Here is a 19,652-nt window from a genome sequence, read left to right as displayed (position 1 = left end):
CAGTTTATGTAATACAGGAATGAGAAAGTGTACGTTAAATCAGTTCAGTCTGATTTACTCAGCTTGCAAAATAATCGCACTTCTAGAATTCATGGGTCAAGAAGAGGTGCCTAGTTTTTCAAGGGTAATCAGGGCCTAGGGTATTCTTCTATTACCTTCACTCTGAAGAAACATGGACTAGCAGGGAACACTAAGCATGTAAGAAATAGCAAAGAACATGCAAGTTTAAATGCAAACTGTAATTTACCCAAATTACTTTCCTAAACTGTTATCTTTCTACTGTAAGATTTGCTATGTTAGTAGATGTAAAGATAACGGGACAGGAGAAGGGTACAATTTTTTGGCCACATAGTAAATTTGCTGAAAAATGCCATTTCAGGGTTATCACAACTATTTGTAATTTCAGGTAGGATTTGGTGAACAGCTTTGGCCGAATAAAGAAACGAGGGGAATTTTTTTTTAAGTGAAAATGATTCATGCTGACATTTTCTAAATGAACCATTTTGTTTCAAAATGTTGTTTTGACTCAACATTTTGATTTGAAATTGTATCTATTTTTGTTTTGGTGAGGGGAAAAAATTCAGCTTCAGTTCTAAACGAGAACCGCATTTTTTTTTTCAGATTTTTTTTTGGTTCGGCCCTTGACCTAAAAAAATCAATTATTTGCTCAGCTCTAATAAGGAATGTTTCTCTTCTGGGTCACTGATACAAATCTAACCCAGATCAATAGTGATTTATAGCTGTTTGCTGTGAAATGGGTTGATGGCCTCTCATTCCAGTTCCTAGAATCCAGATGTCCTCTTAACAGAAGTCATTGTGACAATGGGAAATCCTGGTTGATGGTCTCAGTGAAGAGGAAATGGAAATTGAGCTAATTTCCCTTCCCTAGTGGTGATACTTCCAGTTCAGGTTTATGTGATGGGGAAACTCAAACTGTGTAATACCTGTTTTACTGATAAATGAAGGACTTCAGTCGTTAGACCTCTCACTGTAGCAGCTGTCACAAACACTAAATCCAGGTACATTTTAAAAGAAGCAGAAGAATAAGAATTTGACATTCATAGTTTCTCTCCTGCACTTACACTTTTTTATTATCCACATCCAATGTATATTTATAAATAAAGCTCAAGAGAGCAGATTTTTTCCATGCCCAGTTCTAGTCTTAGTAATGAGTCCCTGGATATGTACAGATCAGCTCTGAGGCAACTGGTGAGTCATGTTGGGGGTGGGGGAGAGAGATAAGAGGAAGCAGTACATAATGTGCTTTAGTCTTCTTGAGTTCACTGCTGTTGTGCATGTATATTTCTATACTTATATGCAGTATGCACTTTGGCTAACCTAGAGCTGGTTGAATCTTACAAACAAACAAAAAAAAGAAAAGTTAATAAATACCATGGGTTTGAGTCAATTGAATTCCTTTGTTATTAGTTTATTCATGAGGCTTTGAATGCACACGGTGTCTTGAAATGAACACATGCATTCAAATATATCAGTTGGATCTGAATAAATGTGTTTGCATGCACACATTCATTTCAGTACTGCCGACCCAGAGGCATACCCTCTCGCATCCTGCAACTGTTTGTTTCTCCTATCTTTCCCTTCAGCATGAGAGGATGAAAAGGATGGGAGTATAGAATGTATGGTGGAGTTTGGGCAAGTGCTGTGCAGATACCAGGGTGAGAAAGAAAAAGGAGGCATAGTTATAGGGAAAAGGGGTGAAGAACTACCGATGTGTATCCTATTGTCAGGAAACAGTTAAGATTGGAAAGTTTCTGCTAACACAAATTACTGCTATTCTCTAGAGCAGTGTTCCCCAGTCTATGGGTCAAGAGAGTTCGCAGTGTTTCAAAGATGCATTATTAAGGGCACAAGAGCAAACTATCCCACTTGCATCCGACGAAGTGGGTATTCACCCACGAAAGCTCATGCTGCAAAACGTCTGTTAGTCTATAAGGTGCCACAGGATTCTTTGCTGCTTTTACAGATCCAGACTAACACGGCTACCCCACTGTGTAGGAAAGATAGGAAGTATGGCAAGAAACCATCCTGACTTGACTAGGTGATCATCAATAATCCGAAACTCAAAAAGAGTCCTACAAAAAGTGGAAACCTGTTCAAATTACAAAGGATGAATATAAACAAATACTACAAGTATGTAGGGACAAAATTAGAAAGGCCAAGGCACAAAATGAGAGTAAACTAGCTAGAGACATGAAGGGTAAGAAGAAAACATTCTACAAATACATTAGAAGCAAGAGGAAGACCAAGGACAGGGTAGACCTGTTACTTAATCAGGAGAGAAAAACAATAACAGAAAATGTGGAAATGAGAGAAGTGCTAAGTGACTTTTTTGTTTCAGTTTTCACCAAAAAGTTTAGTAGCCATTGAACATCTAACTAAAATGCCAGTGAAAATGAGGTAGGATCAGAGGCTAAAATAGGGAAAGAACAAGTTAAACATTAGTTAGACAAGTTAGATGTCTTAAAGTCACCAGGGCCTGATGAAATACATCCTAGAATACTCAAGGAGCTGACTGAGGAGATACCATGGAAGACAGGTGAGAGTCCAGAGGACTGGAAAAGGGCAAATATAGTGCCAATCTATAAAAAGGGGGAAAAAGACAACCCAGGGAATTACAGACCGGTCAGCTTAACTTCAGTACCTGGTAAGATAAGGGAACAAATAATTAAGCAATCAATTTGCAAACACCTAGAAGATAATAAGGTGATAAGTAATGGCATGGATTTGTCAAGAACAGATCATGTCAAAACAACCTAGTACTTTCTTTGACAGAGTAACAAGCCTTGTGGATAGCGGGGAAGCAGCAGATGTAGTAGATCTTGACTTTAGTAAAGCTATGTCTACACTACGGACATTGCAGCAGCACAGCTGTGCCACTGTAAGGTCTCCTGTGTAGCTGCTCTATGCCGGCAGGAGGGAGCTCTCCCACTGGCATAATTAAACCACCCCCAATGAGTGGCAGTAGCTATTTTGGCAGGAGCGCATCTTCTGCTGACATACCACTGTCCACACCGGCACTTTTGTTGGTGAAACTTTTGTTGGTTAGGAGTGTGTTTTGCCAACGAAAGTGCTGGTGTAGACAAAGCATAAGGCTTTTGATACTGTCTTGCATGACCCTTTTCTTAAATAAACTAGGGAAATGCAACCTAGATGGAACTACTATAAGGTTACTACAAGTAACTTGTTGGAAAACCGTTCCCAAAGAGTAGTGGTGGTTCACACAGGAAGGGTATATAAAGTAGGGTCTCGCAGCGATCAGTTCTGAGACCAGTTCTGTTCAATTAAAAAAAAGCGGCGTGGGCCGAGGGATGTGCTGGCCGTCCTTCCCACAGCCCCCATTGGCCTGGAGTGGTGAACTGTGGCCAGTGGGAGCCACGATCGGCCGAACCTGTGGACATGGCAGGTAAACAAATCGGCCCAGCCCGCGAGGGCTTTCCCTGAACAAGCGGCAGACTGGCTTTGAGAACCACTGGTCTAGATAATACTTCGTCCTGCCTTGAGTGCAGGGGACTGGATTAGAAGACCCCTCGAGGTCCCTTCCAGTCCTATGATTCTATGATACACATTAATTGTTCCGAATGGATTAGTTTTATCAGTCTGCATTCAGCATATACTCATATGTAGACTCTAGCTTGGGCTATCTCAGTGTAAACAAGAGACAGTCTGAAAAGTAGACACCGTAAATCTAGAATGTCTGATTTTCAGATATGAATTCTTTGTCTATTAAAATTTTTCAGAAAAATGCCAAAATACCTAGTTTACATAATTTAACAACAAGGATACATGTAGTTTAGGGATAAAAATAGTGAAAGATGTGAAGCTAATAATACTGTTGTTTAAATCAATTCTGACACTGGGTCAGAAGATGCAAATAGCTACTGTCAGAACACTCTTTCATATCATTAACAGGTACTTGATTGTGATACTGATTTACAGATTCATTGACACATTGGCAAAACTATTGTCATGAGGGCAAAGATTCTTTTCATATATATTGGGAGGATCCTAGAATATTGTTCATCCAAAGAATCTTAGATGATAAATTCACTCCAACCTGAGGTTGGTTCTCTTTAGACAATTTGCCAAGAAGACTGACGTTAAATGACCCATCACTCGAGTTTTTAAACAGGACTTTATTGTGTGTGAGTATGGAATTAACTCTGAGACAGACATGGCAGTTTCTTTGTTTGAGAGCAGTGTTTCAGAAGCAGTGTGGCAGGAGGTTTTGAATGCAGAGCTGGGCTTTGTATGAAACCCTACATGAGACTAGATATTTGAAAACTTTGCTACTGTTTTTGCTTTTTGATTCATTTTTGTTTAAGATAGTAATGTATTACTGCAAATACATGCAAATAAAATACTCAGAGAAACTCTTTCCTGGGAAAGGGGAAAAAATTCAGTTTCAGTTCTAAACGAGAACCGCATTTTTTTTTTTCAGATTTTTTTTTTTGGTTCGGCCCTTGACCTAAAAAAATCAATTATTTGCTCAGCTCTAATAAGGAATGTTTCTCTTCTGGGTCACTGATACAAATCTAACCCAGATCAATAGTGATTTATAGCTGTTTGCTGTGAAATGGGTTGATGGCCTCTCATTCCAGTTCCTAGAATCCAGATGTCCTCTTAACAGAAGTCATTGTGACAATGGGATCTATTATCGACCACCTGACCAGGACAGTAATAGTGATGATGAAATGCTAAGGGAAATTAGAGAGGCTATCAAAATTAAGAACCCAATAATAGTGGGGGATTTCAATTATCCCCATATTGACTGGGAACATTTCACTTCAGGGCGAAATGCAGAGATAAAATTTCTCGATACTTTAAATGACTGCTTCATGGAGCAGCTGGTACGGGAACCCACAAGGGGAGAGGCGACTCTAGATTTAATCCTGAGTGGAGCGCAGGAGCTGGTCCAAAAGGTAACTATAGCAGGACCGCTTGGAAATAGTGAACATAATACAATAGCATTCAACATCCCTGTGGTAGGAAGAACATCTCAACTGCCCAACACTGTGGCCTTTAGTTTCAAAAGGGGGAACTATACAAAAATGAGGGGGTTAGTTAGACAAAAGTTAAAAGGTACAGTGACTAAAGTGAAATCCCTGCAAGTTGCGTGGGCCCTTTTTAAAGACACCATAATAGAGGCCCAACTTCAATGTATACCCCAAATTAAGAAAAACAGTAAAAGAACTAAAAAAGAGCCACTGTGGCTTAACAACCATGTAAAAGAAGCAGTGAGAGATAAAAAGACTTCCTTTAAAAAGTGGAAGTCAAATCCCAGTGAGGCAAATAGAAAGGAGCACAAATACTTCCAACTTAAGTGCAAGAGTGTAATAAGAAAAGCCAAAGAGGAGTTTGAAGAACGGCTAGCCAAAAACTCCAAAGGTAATAACAAAATGTTTTTTAAGTACATCAGAAGCAGGAAGCCTGCTAAACAACCATTGGGGCCCCTTGACGATGAAAATACAAAAGGAGCGCTTAAAGATGATAAAGTCATTGCAGAGAAACTAAATGGATTCTTTGCTTCAGTCTTCACAGCTGAGGATGTTAGGGAGATTCCCAAACCTGAGCTGGCTTTTGTAGGTGACAAATCTGAGGAACTGTCACAGATTGAAGTGTCACTAGAGGAGGTTTTGGAATTAATTGATAAACTCAACATTAACAAGTCACCAGGACCAGATGGCATTCACCCAAGAGTTCTGAAAGAACTCAAATGTGAAGTTGCGGAACTATTAACCAAGGTTTGTAACCTGTCCTTTAAATCGGCTTCGGTACCCAATGACTGGAAGTTAGCTAATGTAATGCCAATATTTAAAAAGGGCTCTAGGGGTGATCCTGGCAATTACAGACCGGTAAGTCTAACGTCGGTACCGGGCAAATTAGTTGAAACAATAGTAAAGAATAAAATTGTCAGACACATAGAAAAACATAAACTCTTGAGCAATAGTCAACATGGTTTCTGTAAAGGGAAATCGTGTCTTACTAATCTATTAGAGTTCTTTGAAGGGGTCAACAAACATGTGGTCAAGTGTGATCCTGTTGACATAGTGTACTTAGATTTCCAGAAAGGCTTTGACAAGGTCCCTCACCAAAGTCTCTTACGTAAATTAAGCTGTCATGGGATAAAAGGAAAGGTCCTTTCATGGATTGAGAACTGGTTAAAGGACAGGGAACAAAGGGTAGGAATTAATGGTAAATTCTCAGAATGGAGAGGGGTAACTAGTGGTGTTCCCCAAGGGTCAGTCCTAGGACCAATCCTATTCAATTTATTTATAAATGATCTGGAGAAAGGGGTAAACAGTGAGGTGGCAAAGTTTGCAGATGATACTAAACTACTCAAGATAGTTAAGACCAAAGCAGATTGTGAAGAACTTCAAAAAGATCTCACAAAACTAAGTGATTGGGCAACAAAATGGCAAATGAAATTTAATGTGGATAAATGTAAAGTAATGCACATTGGAAAAAATAACCCCAACTATACATACAACATGATGGGGGCTAATTTAGCTACAACGAGTCAAGAAAAAGATCTTGGAGTTATCGTGGATAGTTCTCTGAAGATGTCCACGCAGTGTGCAGAGGCGGTCAAAAAAGCAAACAGGATGTTAGGAATCATTAAAAAGGGGATAGAGAATAAGACTGAGAATATATTATTGCCCTTATATAAATTCATGGTACGCCCACATCTCGAATACTGTGTACAGATGTGGTCTCCTCACCTCAAAAAAGATATTCTAGCACTAGAAAAGGTTCAGAAAAGAGCAACTAAAATGATTAGGGGTTTAGAGAGGGCCCCACATGAGGAAAGATTAAAGAGGCTAGAACTCTTCAGTTTGGAAAAGAGGAGACTAAGGGGGGACATGATAGAGGTATATAAAATCATGAGTGATGTTGAGAAAGTGAATAAGGAAAAGTTATTTATTTATTCCCATAATACAAGAACTAGGGGTCACCAAATGAAATTAATAGGCAGCAGGTTTAAAACAAATAAAAGGAAGTTCTTCTTCACGCAGCGCACAGTCAACTTGTGGAACTCCTTACCTGAGGAGGTTGTGAAGGCTAGGACTATAACAATGTTTAAAAGAGGACTGGATAAATTCATGGTGGCTAAGTCCATAAATGGCTATTAGCCAGGATGGGTAAGAATGGTGTCCCTAGCCTCTGTTCATCAGAGGATGGAAATGGATGGCAGGAGAGAGATCACTTGATCACTGCCTGTTAGGTTCACTCCCTCAGGGGCACCTGGCATTGGCCACTGTCGGTAGACAGAAACTGGGCTAGATGGACCTTTGGTCTGACCCGGTACGGCCTTTCTTATGTTCTTATTAATGGGAAATCCTGGTTGATGGTCTCAGTGAAGAGGAAATGGAAATTGAGCTAATTTCCCTTCCCTAGTGGTGATACTTCCAGTTCAGGTTTATGTGATGGGGAAACTCAAACTGTGTAATACCTGTTTTACTGATAAATGAAGGACTTCAGTCGTTAGACCTCTCACTCTAGCAGCTGTCACAAACACTAAATCCAGGTACATTTTAAAAGAAGCAGAAGAATAAGAATTTGACATTCATAGTTTCTCTCCTGCACTTACACTTTTTTATTATCCACATCCCATGTATATTTATAAATAAAGCTCAAGAGAGCAGATTTTTTCCATGCCCAGTTCTAGTCTTAGTAATGAGTCCCTGGATATGTACAGATCAGCTCTGAGGCAACTGGTGAGTCATGTTGGGGGTGGGGTGGGGGAGAGAGATAAGAGGAAGCAGTACATAATGTGCTTTAGTCTTCTTGAGTTCACTGCTGTTGTGCATGTATATTTCTATACTTATATGCAGTATGCACTTTGGCTAACCTAGAGCTGGTTGAATCTTACAAACAAACAAAAAAAAGAAAAGTTAATAAATACCATGGGTTTGAGTCAATTGAATTCCTTTGTTATTAGTTTATTCATGAGGCTTTGAATGCACACGGTGTCTTGAAATGAACACATGCATTCAAATATATCAGTTGGATCTGAATAAATGTGTTTGCATGCACACATTCATTTCAGTACTGCCGACCCGGAGGCATACCCTCTCACATCCTGCAACTGTTTGTTTCTCCTATCTTTCCCTTCAGCATGAGAGGATGAAAAGGATGGGAGTATAGAATGTATGGTGGAGTTTGGGCAAGTGCTGTGCAGATACCAGGGTGAGAAAGAAAAAGGAGGCATAGTTATAGGGAAAAGGGGTGAAGAACTACCGATGTGTATCCTATTGTCAGGAAACAGTTAAGATTGGAAAGTTTCTGCTAACACAAATTACTGCTATTCTCTAGAGCAGTGTTCCCCAGTCTATGGGTCAAGAGAGTTCGCAGTGTTTCAAAGATGCATTATTAAGGGCACAAGAGCAAACTATCCCACTTGCATCCGACGAAGTGGGTATTCACCCACGAAAGCTCATGCTGCAAAACGTCTGTTAGTCTATAAGGTGCCACAGGATTCTTTGCTGCTTTTACAGATCCAGACTAACACGGCTACCCCACTGTGTAGGAAAGATAGGAAGTATGGCAAGAAACCATCCTGACTTAACTAGGTGATCATCAATAATCCGAAACTCAAAAAGAGTCCTACAAAAAGTGGAAACCTGTTCAAATTACAAAGGATGAATATAAACAAATACTACAAGTATGTAGGGACAAAATTAGAAAGGCCAAGGCACAAAATGAGAGTAAACTAGCTAGAGACATGAAGGGTAAGAAGAAAACATTCTACAAATACATTAGAAGCAAGAGGAAGACCAAGGACAGGGTAGACCTGTTACTTAATCAGGAGAGAAAAACAATAACAGAAAATGTGGAAATGAGAGAAGTGCTAAGTGACTTTTTTGTTTCAGTTTTCACCAAAAAGTTTAGTAGCCATTGAACATCTAACTAAAATGCCAGTGAAAATGAGGTAGGATCAGAGGCTAAAATAGGGAAAGAACAAGTTAAACATTAGTTAAACAAGTTAAACCTCTTTCCTGGGCTATCTCTTTAGTCACTTTCTTCCCTACGTAGGAAAGCTCCTCCACCATAACCAGAATTACATTCACAACAACTACCTTTGTGCCCCATCTTTTTATGGCTCCAAAAAAACCCATACACAAATCCACTAACCCAAACTGAGCGTTCTATAACCTGAAAAGACAGAAGAAGTCAGACTCTGTGAAGTCCACTAGTGACTTCACTGTTGTGGATCTATTTAATGTGCCCAAATACTACAGTGATGAGCTGCTGTACAAAGCTAAGAGAGACAGAAGCAGCCCAAGCTAGATAACTGTTCTTCACTCCTGTGGAGCTTGGATAATGCACATTTCTTCAGTGCATTTTTATATGCCATATTTCAACATGGAGGAAATTTATATAGATTTCTAAAAGAGTCATTATTCCAGATAACTGTATCCGAAATTGTCACTAGAAATAATCAAAATCAGCAGTTAAAATTTAGAGTATCCCCCTCAGTGTTAATTTCAGTATGCATTGTCCTCTAAGCTCCAAACAATGCACATATACTCCCTAGCATTGACAACAGTGTTACGAGCTACTGTTAACTCAAATTTTCACTCAGCCCATTGATCACATTTCCAAAACTGCAGAAATTATAGTTTGAAACAGATTAAACAATACAGTTGGAGAGTTAGATAAAGCCAAAGGTTTTCCTTTTTAAGAAATTGTGTGGGCAGTTTTAAGTACTGTAGTTAAAGTAAAAATGACAAATATTTAAGAAATAAACATTGAAGTTTCAACTTTCCAAATAACCAGCACCTGAGAATTGGTGCACATCTGATCTCTGTTTCCCTTGCCAGGACACTCACCAGATGACTTCTCAGAGGGTCTAGAGATGAGGTCTGATGGCGTGGTGGAGTAAACATGGGTTCTCAACATGGGGGTCATGTCTACCCCACTCTTCCCATATTGCTAAATAAGAATGGGGGTCTTGGCTAGATCCTGCCAGATGAGAGAGGGTTATGGGTGAGGGGGTGTCCCAGGCAGGGCTGGTGCAAGGATGTTTCGCGCCCTCTGTGAAACTTCCACCTTGCGCCCTCCGCCACTGTGCCCCCGCCCTGAGGCACTCCCCCCCCCTCCCACGGCAGCTCCCCCCTTCTGCCCTGAGGCACCCCCCTTGCAGCAGCTCTCCACCCTGAGGCACCCCCTCCACCCCAGCTCACCCCTGCTCCGCGCATGAGCACGAGCACCCCGAGCATGCCGTGGCTGCTTCACTTCTCCCGCCTCCCAGGCTTGCAGCGCGTAAGCTGATTGGCGCCGCAAGCCTGGGAGGCGGGAGAAGTGAAGCGGCCACGGCGTGCTCGGGGAGGAGGCGGGCCAGGGGTGAGCTGGGGCGGGGAGTTCCCCTGTGTGCCTCCCCGCCCCCCTTACTTGCTGCAGGCGGCCCTCCCCGCGCTCCCCTGCCCAGCTCCCTCTGCCTAAATGCCAGCGGCGACTGGGGCGGCCGAAGATCCGGCCGCTGCGGTCGCTGCCGAAGAAAATGGCGCCCCCCAAATGCCAGCACCCTAGGCGACCACCTAGGTCGCCTGGTTGCGTCGGCCCTGGTCCCAGGAAAAGATTTGAGAACCATATGAACCAAAAGAATTAGGGAAAAGGGACAGAGATGAGAGATGCACCATTTCTCAGGGACAATGGAATAGACTTACACAGGAAATTCCTGAAAGCTAGCTAGCATTGGAAAAAAAACAAAAAAGTTAAGTTAAAAATACATGGCATTTTTTTTTTAATAAAGTGAAATTTACTTTAAAATGGTGCTCAGTCCTGAGCTTGTCCCATTGACTGCAACACAGAATGAGTTCCATCCTGTCCTAATTTCTCTTACTCCCTGACAGTAAGAAAATTGCAGCCATCATGGAACAAGATCAGCGAGAGCCACAGTCATAGCAGAGATTGAAAATGTTCTTTCTTTTGTTAACGATAATGCTAGTTCAAAATAATGAATTTTATTTGACTTTGCTGCAGATCTGAGTAGTGTTCAGTTTGGGCAGAGGGGAGGGAAGGAGAGAGAACTGGAGTTTTCTTTTAAATAAATGTTGTGTCTCAGGGAGAGAGAGAGTAAGCAGTGGAGAAAAGATACACCATGATTTTTCATCTGAGATTAGACATGAGGTGCAGGAGCTGAGGAAGATGAGGCTTGTGCAGCAACACTGGAGTTAAACATATGGAGTTTAACATATGTTAAAGATGATGAGGTTAGTACTAGAGAAGGGAGGGAAGTGGGAGAAGCACAGTGAGAGTCAAGGAATTTGAGGAAGCTTGGAATGTCTGTTTACAATAATGAAGGCAGTTTTGAACGGGATCCTGAAATAAATGAGTAGCCAGTGGAGATGTTCAGGGCTGCGGTTGTACTTTTGGTGTATGACAGAAGATGGGTGGCAGCAATCTGCACATACTGGTGTGTAGAGAGCTGGGGGTTGGGAAAGCCATGGACAAGGGCGTTTATAGTAAAGGTGAGAGGAGATAAAGGCAGTCAGAGGGAACAGCCAGGAGCAAACGAATCTACTGTCACTGTGATACTGTGGAACAACTGCTACTGTATGAAGGGGGAAGTGCATATGAACACTTTTTATTCAGTGCAAGGATTGTATTTTGGCCATCCAGCATATGTTATAAATAGAACTATACAAATAATTGATTTTTTTCAGTTTCGTGGCCGAACCAAAAACTCAAAAAACAGATTAGTTTCAGGTAGACCCAAAACAACAATTTTTTTGATTTTCTTGGTGAAAAGAAAAACTGATAAAAAAAAATCAGTTTGGGTCAACTGAAATGTGTAGTTTACCACAAAATGTTTAATTTCATTTTTGGTTTTTAAATCATTTCAAAATGTGTCTAAATTTTTTTTAAACAACAAATCAAAGTGTTGTGCGATTTTTTTACTTTTTCTCTTGACTGAAACGGTTTGCTGAGTTTGACACTAAAAGTTTTGGTTGCCCCCAGACTGTATATTTTGGTGAATTAAATATTTACCTGAAAATTTCACCCAGCTCTAACTGTAAAACATTGTGATTTGAACATGGAGATCTGTTTTTTCTAAAGTGTTGTTTAATGCAGTGCATGGGTGGTGGGTAATGGAGGCTGGGAGAGGTAAGACTCCCCTAAACCTTTGCTAATACTCCCCTTTGCTAATACTCCGTGTCAGGGCTCAGCGCTCCTCTGGGCAGCCTGGGCTCAGGACTCTGCCCTGGCTGGCCGTGGTTTGGAGCTCCTCCAGACTGCTCTGGGCACCAGGCAGGCGGGGGAGACTGCAGATGGAAGGGCCCCACTTGCTCTGGCCCAGGGCCCCACAAACCCCTAATCCGCCTCTGCCTATTTGTAATATTTTCCTTTGTCTTGATTAGTAGCAGCTTAACAGAATGCCTCGAACAGAAAACAAAACAAGAACAGCCACACATCAGATTCAGCTAATTACTTTAAAAATCAGGAATAAAAGAATTCTGTTATTGCACTAGTGAAATTCTATTGACCCTTCTGTCACTGTGCTTATTATTGCAAAACTCTGTTGACTTCTATAGGGGAAGGACTTGGACACTAGAGAGCAGTGTAGATTCCTACATCAGATGAGCTGAGATCAGACAACAAAAATAATATTGCCCCTTTTGCTCCACTAAAGTCTCACAACTTATCGCCCCCTTTGAGTATATCTACATGGCAATTAAAAACCTGTGGCTGGCCCTTGCCAGCTGACTCAGGCTAAGGAAGGGGATGTTTAATAGCAGTGATTTTCAACCACTTTTCATTTGCAGACCCCTAAAAAATTTGAATGGAGGTGCTGGACACCTTTGGAAATCTATTCTCTGTGTATATATAGTTGAATTAGTTTTCAGTCTTAAGTTTTGTGGACCCCTTAGGCATAGTGAGGGTCCGCGGACCACATGTTGAGAATCACTAGACATTTGGGCTTGGGCTCAGGTTGAAGCCTGGACTTTAGGTCCTTGTGAGGTGGGAGGTTCCCTGAGCCCAAATGTCTACACTGAAATCAAACAGCCCCTGAGCCTGAGTCAGCTGGCATGGGCCAGCTGCGGGTGTCTAATTGCACTTTATACCTACGGGGCTGTTTAAATAGCCCCTTAGCTGGAGTCCTGTCAGCTGGCATGTGTAGACAATTGCAGTGTAGACGTATCCTTTGTGACTTCTCAGTCTTGTCTCCATGCCTGTTCTGTGTCATTGTCTTCTCCTGGAACATTTTCCTGATCCCCTCAAGTCCCTCCTAAAGCACACAACTACCAAGAGACCTGTACAACCTAATCCTCTCTTCAGAATGTGTTAACAAAATAGACAATAGGAAATGAAAATAGAAAGAAAACTTGAAATAAAAAATTGTGGAATTACAATATATGAACTATATTGCTACTTCCTGTTGCATCCCATTTCCCCATCCTATGTCTATATAGAGTGTGAACCATTTGGAGCAAGAATCTTGTCTGTGTATTTATCTGTAAAGGCCTTGTTCACCCTGGGCTGTGAATAAGTTGACAGTAATGTTTCTGGGTATGCATTGTATGTTTCCCTTAATGTGAGTATTTTGAAAATCACATCATGAGCCAACTGTTCTGTTTTTGCATTAGGGTTAGCTGTTTCCTTTGATTTGCTCTTCATGCTGGCAGCCCAAGCTCAGTACCTGCCTCACAGCTGTAACACAAGTGAAGCCTCTTTTGGCATGTGGGGAGGAGGTGTATCCTGTTAGTAACCTGATGCAGCTTCATGCTTCCTTGCTTTTTCCACACCCCATTTTCAGAATATGCATAACCCACTGGTCTATCTCCCAAACACTTTGAGCTACACAAAGAACGAAGATGGGCAGAATACCGTTGCTGTGTTATGGAAGAACATCACTCTCCTTAACATGAACATTGCTGAAATCAAAGGGAAAAAAATAATGATATGAATCACATGCCTGATGATGGCCAGAAAGGGTGTAAAAATGCAGTTAAGGAGATTCTGTAATTTATTAGGATACTTCTGGGAAGTATGTAGTTCAGCTGCTGTTTTTTTGCTCTGTTTTATGCTTGCTTTTTAATTTGAAATTAAATGTGCAATTTTTATTTTAAGGCTCTCAACCAGAATGCTGAACTAAGGAGTCGCTTGAACAGAATACATTCTGAGTCTGTTATTTGTGATCAGGTTGTCAGTGTAAATATTATCCCTAGTCCCGATGAGGTAAGACTTTGGCCTTTAATGGAATTAGTGTACAATTGAACCTAGCTAATTCTCACTAATAACTGAGAGACCTTGTGCAAATTTACTGAATTTTGCAAATTGGCATGCAAGTGAACAAGCACATTTCTATATAAGTGGTTCCTAAAAAAAAAGCAAGGAGGATATATTCTGGAGTATTTTTCATGAAAGCAGTGTAGTTTCAGCAATGTGAGATCTCACTGGAGAACTCTGCTATTAAACCTCTGCTGAGAAAGGGAGAGACCTCACTGATTTTGAGTATAAATTATTGCATATGGATTAGTGAAGTGGGAATTAGTGAGATTCTATTGTATTTTTATGTAACCAGATGAGTACCTGAGAATGACTGTATCTTGGTTGCTTGCAGTATATCAGGGCCCAGTCCTGCAAATGCTTATGAGGCATGGTGCTTATTACTGTAGATGGTCATAAGAACGGCCATACTGGGTCAGACCAGTGGTCCATCTAGCCCAGTATACTGTCTTCCAACAGGGGCCAATGTCAAGTGCTTCAGAGGGAATGAACAAAACAGGGCAATCATTGGGGGATCCACTCCCTGTCATCCATTCCCAGCTTCTGGCAATCATAAGCTAGTGATACTCGAGCATGAGGTTGCATCCCTGACCATCTTGGCTAATAGCTGCTGGTGGACCTATCCTTCATGAACGTAATAGTTCTTTTTTGAACCCCTGTATAATTTCGGCCTTCGCAACCTCTTCAGGCACTGAATTCCACAGGTTGACTGCGTTGTGTGAGGTAGTACTTTCTTTTGTTTGCGTTAAACCTGCTGCCTATTAATTTCATTGAGTGACCCCTAGTTCTTGTGTTACGTGAAGGAGTAAACAACACTTCCTTATTTACTTTCTCCACACCATTCATGATTTTATAGATCTCTATTATATTCCCTCTTAGTCGTCTCTTTTTTCCAAACTGAAAAGTTCCATTCTTTTTAATCTCTCCTCATACAGAAGCTGTTCCATACCCTCAATCGTTTTTGTTGCCCTTCTTTTTACCTTTTCCAATTCTAGTATATCTTTTTTGAGGTTGATGACCAGAACTGCACACACTATTCAAAGTGTTGGGTATACTACGGATTCATATGGTGGTATTATGATATTTTCAGGCTGATCATCCATTCCTTTTCTAGTGGTTCCTAACATTGTTGGTTTTTTTTTACTGTTGCTGCATGTTGAGTGGATATTTGCAGAGAACTATCCCATGACTCCAAGATCTCTTTCTTGCGTAGCAACAGCTAATTTAGACCCCATCATTTTGTACATATAGCTGGGATTATGTTTTCCAATGTGCATCACTTTGCATTTATCACAGTCAAGGCAAGGGGATCACAGAACAAAGTAAGCACTATGCTGGCAGTAAGTGTTTGCCAGATCTGGTCCTTACTGCCTCTCTATCATCAGTCAACAAAAAATACCCTCTATTGAGTATTTGTGTGAATGGCAGTTCAGTTTACTTCACAAGAAGGATAGATCTGAATTTGGGCATAGATCAGAAATTACAAATTAATGTTGTGTGTATATTGTTGTCTGTGTTGGTATTTCACCAGTATGTTTTCCATCCAGCATTTCCATTCAGAAACTTGTTTTTTTTAGAGGTGTCAAGCCATTTCAATTAAGGTACCATTTGTCTCCTAATTATTTTCCCAACAAGAAAGAATAGTGTAAATCTATGTTAAGTTATTTGTGTATTTGATTTAGGAAAGTCCAAAATACAATTTGATTGGAATCCAGCGTTGTGGAATCTGTCGATGGAGGATCACGTGTCCAACAATGGAAAGGCACAATGGTCTGGAGTTAGAGCCCTAACACAGACTTTTTAAAAAAAAATCTTTTTATTTTGTTTTTGTTGGTTAACATTAATGTTACTTAGTTATTACTTTTCAATATATACACATCTATTTTGGCATAAATGTGTCTTGACTTTTGGAGCTCATAGAGTTGGACCTGTTTCACCAAGTCTGAATTTGACTCCTCTTTATCACTCTGCAGTGTATGTGCAATGTGGGTATATTTTTCAATCAGGCTAATATGTGGCCTCCCTGTTTGCACCTGCATTTTTGTACCCCCAAAATGAATTATATGCAAAAATTTGAGCAGCTGCCCCTCCAGCTATTCATATTATTGTCGCAGTTCATTGCCCAGGTGACATTTGTTCCTGGTGAAGGCAGGCTATGCTTCTGAGAATGCACTCCATGGTATTTTTTTTAAATCAAGTTTAGAAAGAAGTATTCACATTTTGTCATATTTACAAACATTTAATATTTTGATTAATTTGATTTCTTCAGCACTTATACTTGGCTCTGGTGCATTACACTAATTAGGGGAAAAAAGTACAGTCTGTACAAAATTTTAAAACTTTAATGACCTTCTTATATAAATAACAACAATAAACTAGTCCCCTCTGATGATTATGATCAAACACCATAAAGCATCAACAAGCTCACAGAAGCCCCATCACTTAAACACTTATTTCCCCAAACATAACCAGTGAAAAAATGGTGTTTAACCTATACTTTTTATATTTATAATTAACTATCGTTCAAATTGAGACAACTTTGTAAAATAGTGTTACAGTATTAGTAGCTTGTGTAGACTAACATGTCAACAAATTTTTTTTCAGGGTTTCTGTGATGAGGTTAGTAAGGAGTGCACTTGTACTCTGAACAGGAATTGTTTCGTTGGGTCCCATATGTATTGTATCTCAGCAGCTTCTGTACTGCATCAAATGCGCACAATTCAAAAGTAAATATATATTTTTCTAACTGCCAGCCCTGTAAGCTCCGCCTGGGAGCTGAGTGTTAAGCTGGCCCTTTTCTTGTTCAAGTATCATCATCATTAATTATAACTTGTGTTCATGTACCTCCTTTGCCCAGATGTTATAGAGGCTGCTCTGTAGGTCTGAGAACCATCACACGAGGACGAGATGATAATTTTTGTGCTGTCTCGCCACACTGTGGAAACCTCCTTTAAGGGAGTATTTTGGGGGGCAGCTGGTTGTGGAGGAAGCCTGGGCTAGATGGCACCAATGGAGCCACAATGCTAGAGAGTTGGGAGAGTGATAGGAGGAGCGGGAAGGGCTGCGTGGAGTCACAGGGCCTCTGTATGCTGGCTCTGGTCTTCTGCAGAGTCTCCACTATGTATCTTAGCAAGTATCTGGGGAGTGTGGGAGAGAATCCTCTATTCATTCCACAGTGGAGCAATCCCCACTCCTCTCTCCATCCCAATGGAATGATATAGGGAAAACCTCTCTGAATTTTTTTCTCCCTCTCTCCAGGTTGTCCCATGGAAGGAGTAGTCTATCCCGTAGTGTACAATTATATTGATTCAAGTCATACCAGCTCATTCTCCTTAGCTGTATTGGCTCTTTGGTGCTAATATCAATAATCATTTATTGTTATCAGAAGTAATCCCAATATGACTCAGAGTACACACAGGGAACTGCTATATGGAGTAAGAAGTTGCAGTAATCACTTTTCTGAACATAGCCATGTTTCAAGAGGTTATTTTGTCACTACTGGAATTAAGAGGGGAATTAATTTGAAAATAATAATTAAAAATAATTCCCCAGCCTTTTAAGCCATTTTTTGTTTTGATTGTATCAAGGCTAGTTCCCATGCTGTTTAATGAAAAATATGAATGATGTCTCCACCCCAAACATCTCTGGACTCATGGTTGAAATGCTTTAGCACTATACAACAGAAGTCCACAAAGCTGTTCCTCTAGGTACAGAATCCAGATCCATGATTATAAACACTACTGAAGCTTATTTACTTCTGCTTCTGAATAGGGATCCAATGAAGGACTATATCTTATTTTTTATGGATGTGTAATTATTCAGAGGACTACATTTTTTGTAATATTTCAAGTCTCGTTTATTAATTGTACACAAGTTTCTATGGAAATGTTAGCCCAAATATGTACTTCAAATAAGTGTTTCACATGGATAATTTTTCCTACACTGCATCTCTTACCTTGTATGCACAGTTTTGCTGTATTAGAAATAGCATTTTACATCCTTATGTTTGTTTTGTTTACAGACTGGTGAACAAATCCATGTCAATCTCCCATTGTCTCAGCAAGTTTCTAATGAGAGCAGGCTCTCTATGTCCGAATCTGTCTCTGAATTCTTTGATGCACAGGAAGTGCTTTTGTCGGCAAGCTCATCAGAAAATGAGGTAGGCCACTGCAGTGTATCATGTGCTGTTTGTCAATAATCTTAATAACCATGGGATCAGATAGTATAAGACAACAATTACTGAATGAAACTTTGACCCTAATTAGGAAATGTTCTGTAGGTAGCATTGACAAGTAAACCTGAGACTCTTAAGTGTTCCATGGAGAGCCACAGCAATTAGAATTATTGTGTAGAAGTGCAGTGTATTTGGTATTATATCCTTGCTAGCCGATGTAAATCTCCATATAAGGGTAAGGTGGAAGGGATCCATAATGTGTGTCTGTGGGTGGCCACTAATCTGGATGAAACCATCTGAATTAAAAAAAAAAATTACACAAAGTCACTGTCTGTGACTGGTAGTATCTGGAAAACTGGGCAAGGGGGTTGTTCAAATTGCAAACTAAAGCAGACAGGAATAGTTCAGGCCACAGAACAATGCTGCCATCTCTAACTCTCCTGGGTTGTTCCAGATGTTTACATAGCGTTTGGAATGGTGTGCTGAGGATTTGCACTGCAGAATTCTCCCATGCTTGCATGAGTGGCATGTGGAACTTCTCTTTATTTTTTCTTCTGTTTGTGCTATACAGGGTCTCTAAATCCCCTACTGTGGTTTTTGTGGATAATCATGTGCTTTTAACTATGGCTTTTTAAAAGTGCTATTGTAGAATTTCTAAATGGAATCACTTCATCTTTCCAAATACTCCTCTACCCCGATATAACGCTGTCCTTGGGAGCCAAAACATCTTACTGCGTTATAGGTGAAGCCGCGTTATATCGAACTTGCTTTGATCCGCCGGAGCGCGCAGCCCCCCCCCCCCCGAGCGCTGCTTTACCGCGTTATATCCAAATTTGTGTTATATCGGGGTAGAGGTGTAGCATCCCTGTTGAATTCTGAGCCCTTGGTGATAAAGTTTGCATCCACATTCTTTAAGAGCTACAACAATCCTCTTCTCTCCAGCCCCCTGCAGTTACCTTGCCTGCTGTTAAGTTGCATTGCACTTGTTCACCTTTTCAGGCTTCACTTTCCTAACCCTACACTACACAACACAAGGAAAAGTGAAATCACACTTCAGGGGAGGGAGCAACATCCTGTTGTTACAAAGCCACTGCCTGATGTGAAAGGATTGGGAACAAGTGGCAGATTTCTTGCCCTGAACACCCAAGCTCCCTAGGAGCATCTTTGCAGGGTGCTGATTCCTCAGATTTCTCAAGACTACCAACTAGCTCAGAGAGTGAATTCC

The 19,652-nt window shown here is 40.6% G+C and overlaps 1 protein-coding gene across 10 annotated transcripts in view; it reads left to right on the top strand.

The window, feature by feature from the left end:
- The window catches only part of OSBPL6 (oxysterol binding protein like 6), a 182,292-nt gene that overhangs the window by 141,263 nt on the left and 21,377 nt on the right, over positions 1 to 19,652 (top strand). For 7 of the 10 annotated variants that reach the window (XM_039495756.1, XM_039495760.1, XM_039495754.1 and 4 more), the window contains 2 exons: positions 14,095 to 14,202; positions 18,275 to 18,412. In XM_039495756.1, coding sequence (XP_039351690.1) covers positions 14,095 to 14,202; positions 18,275 to 18,412 — 246 coding nt within the window. The remainder of the gene's footprint in view (positions 1 to 14,094; positions 14,203 to 18,274; positions 18,413 to 19,652) is intronic. The other 3 variants (XM_039495761.1, XM_039495764.1, XM_039495763.1) reach the window with 1 other exon arrangement.

Source organism: Mauremys reevesii, linkage group 11 (genome assembly GCF_016161935.1).
Source record: "Mauremys reevesii isolate NIE-2019 linkage group 11, ASM1616193v1, whole genome shotgun sequence".
Taxonomy (NCBI): domain Eukaryota; kingdom Metazoa; phylum Chordata; order Testudines; family Geoemydidae; genus Mauremys; species Mauremys reevesii.
This window is presented reverse-complemented; position numbering and strand designations above follow the sequence as displayed.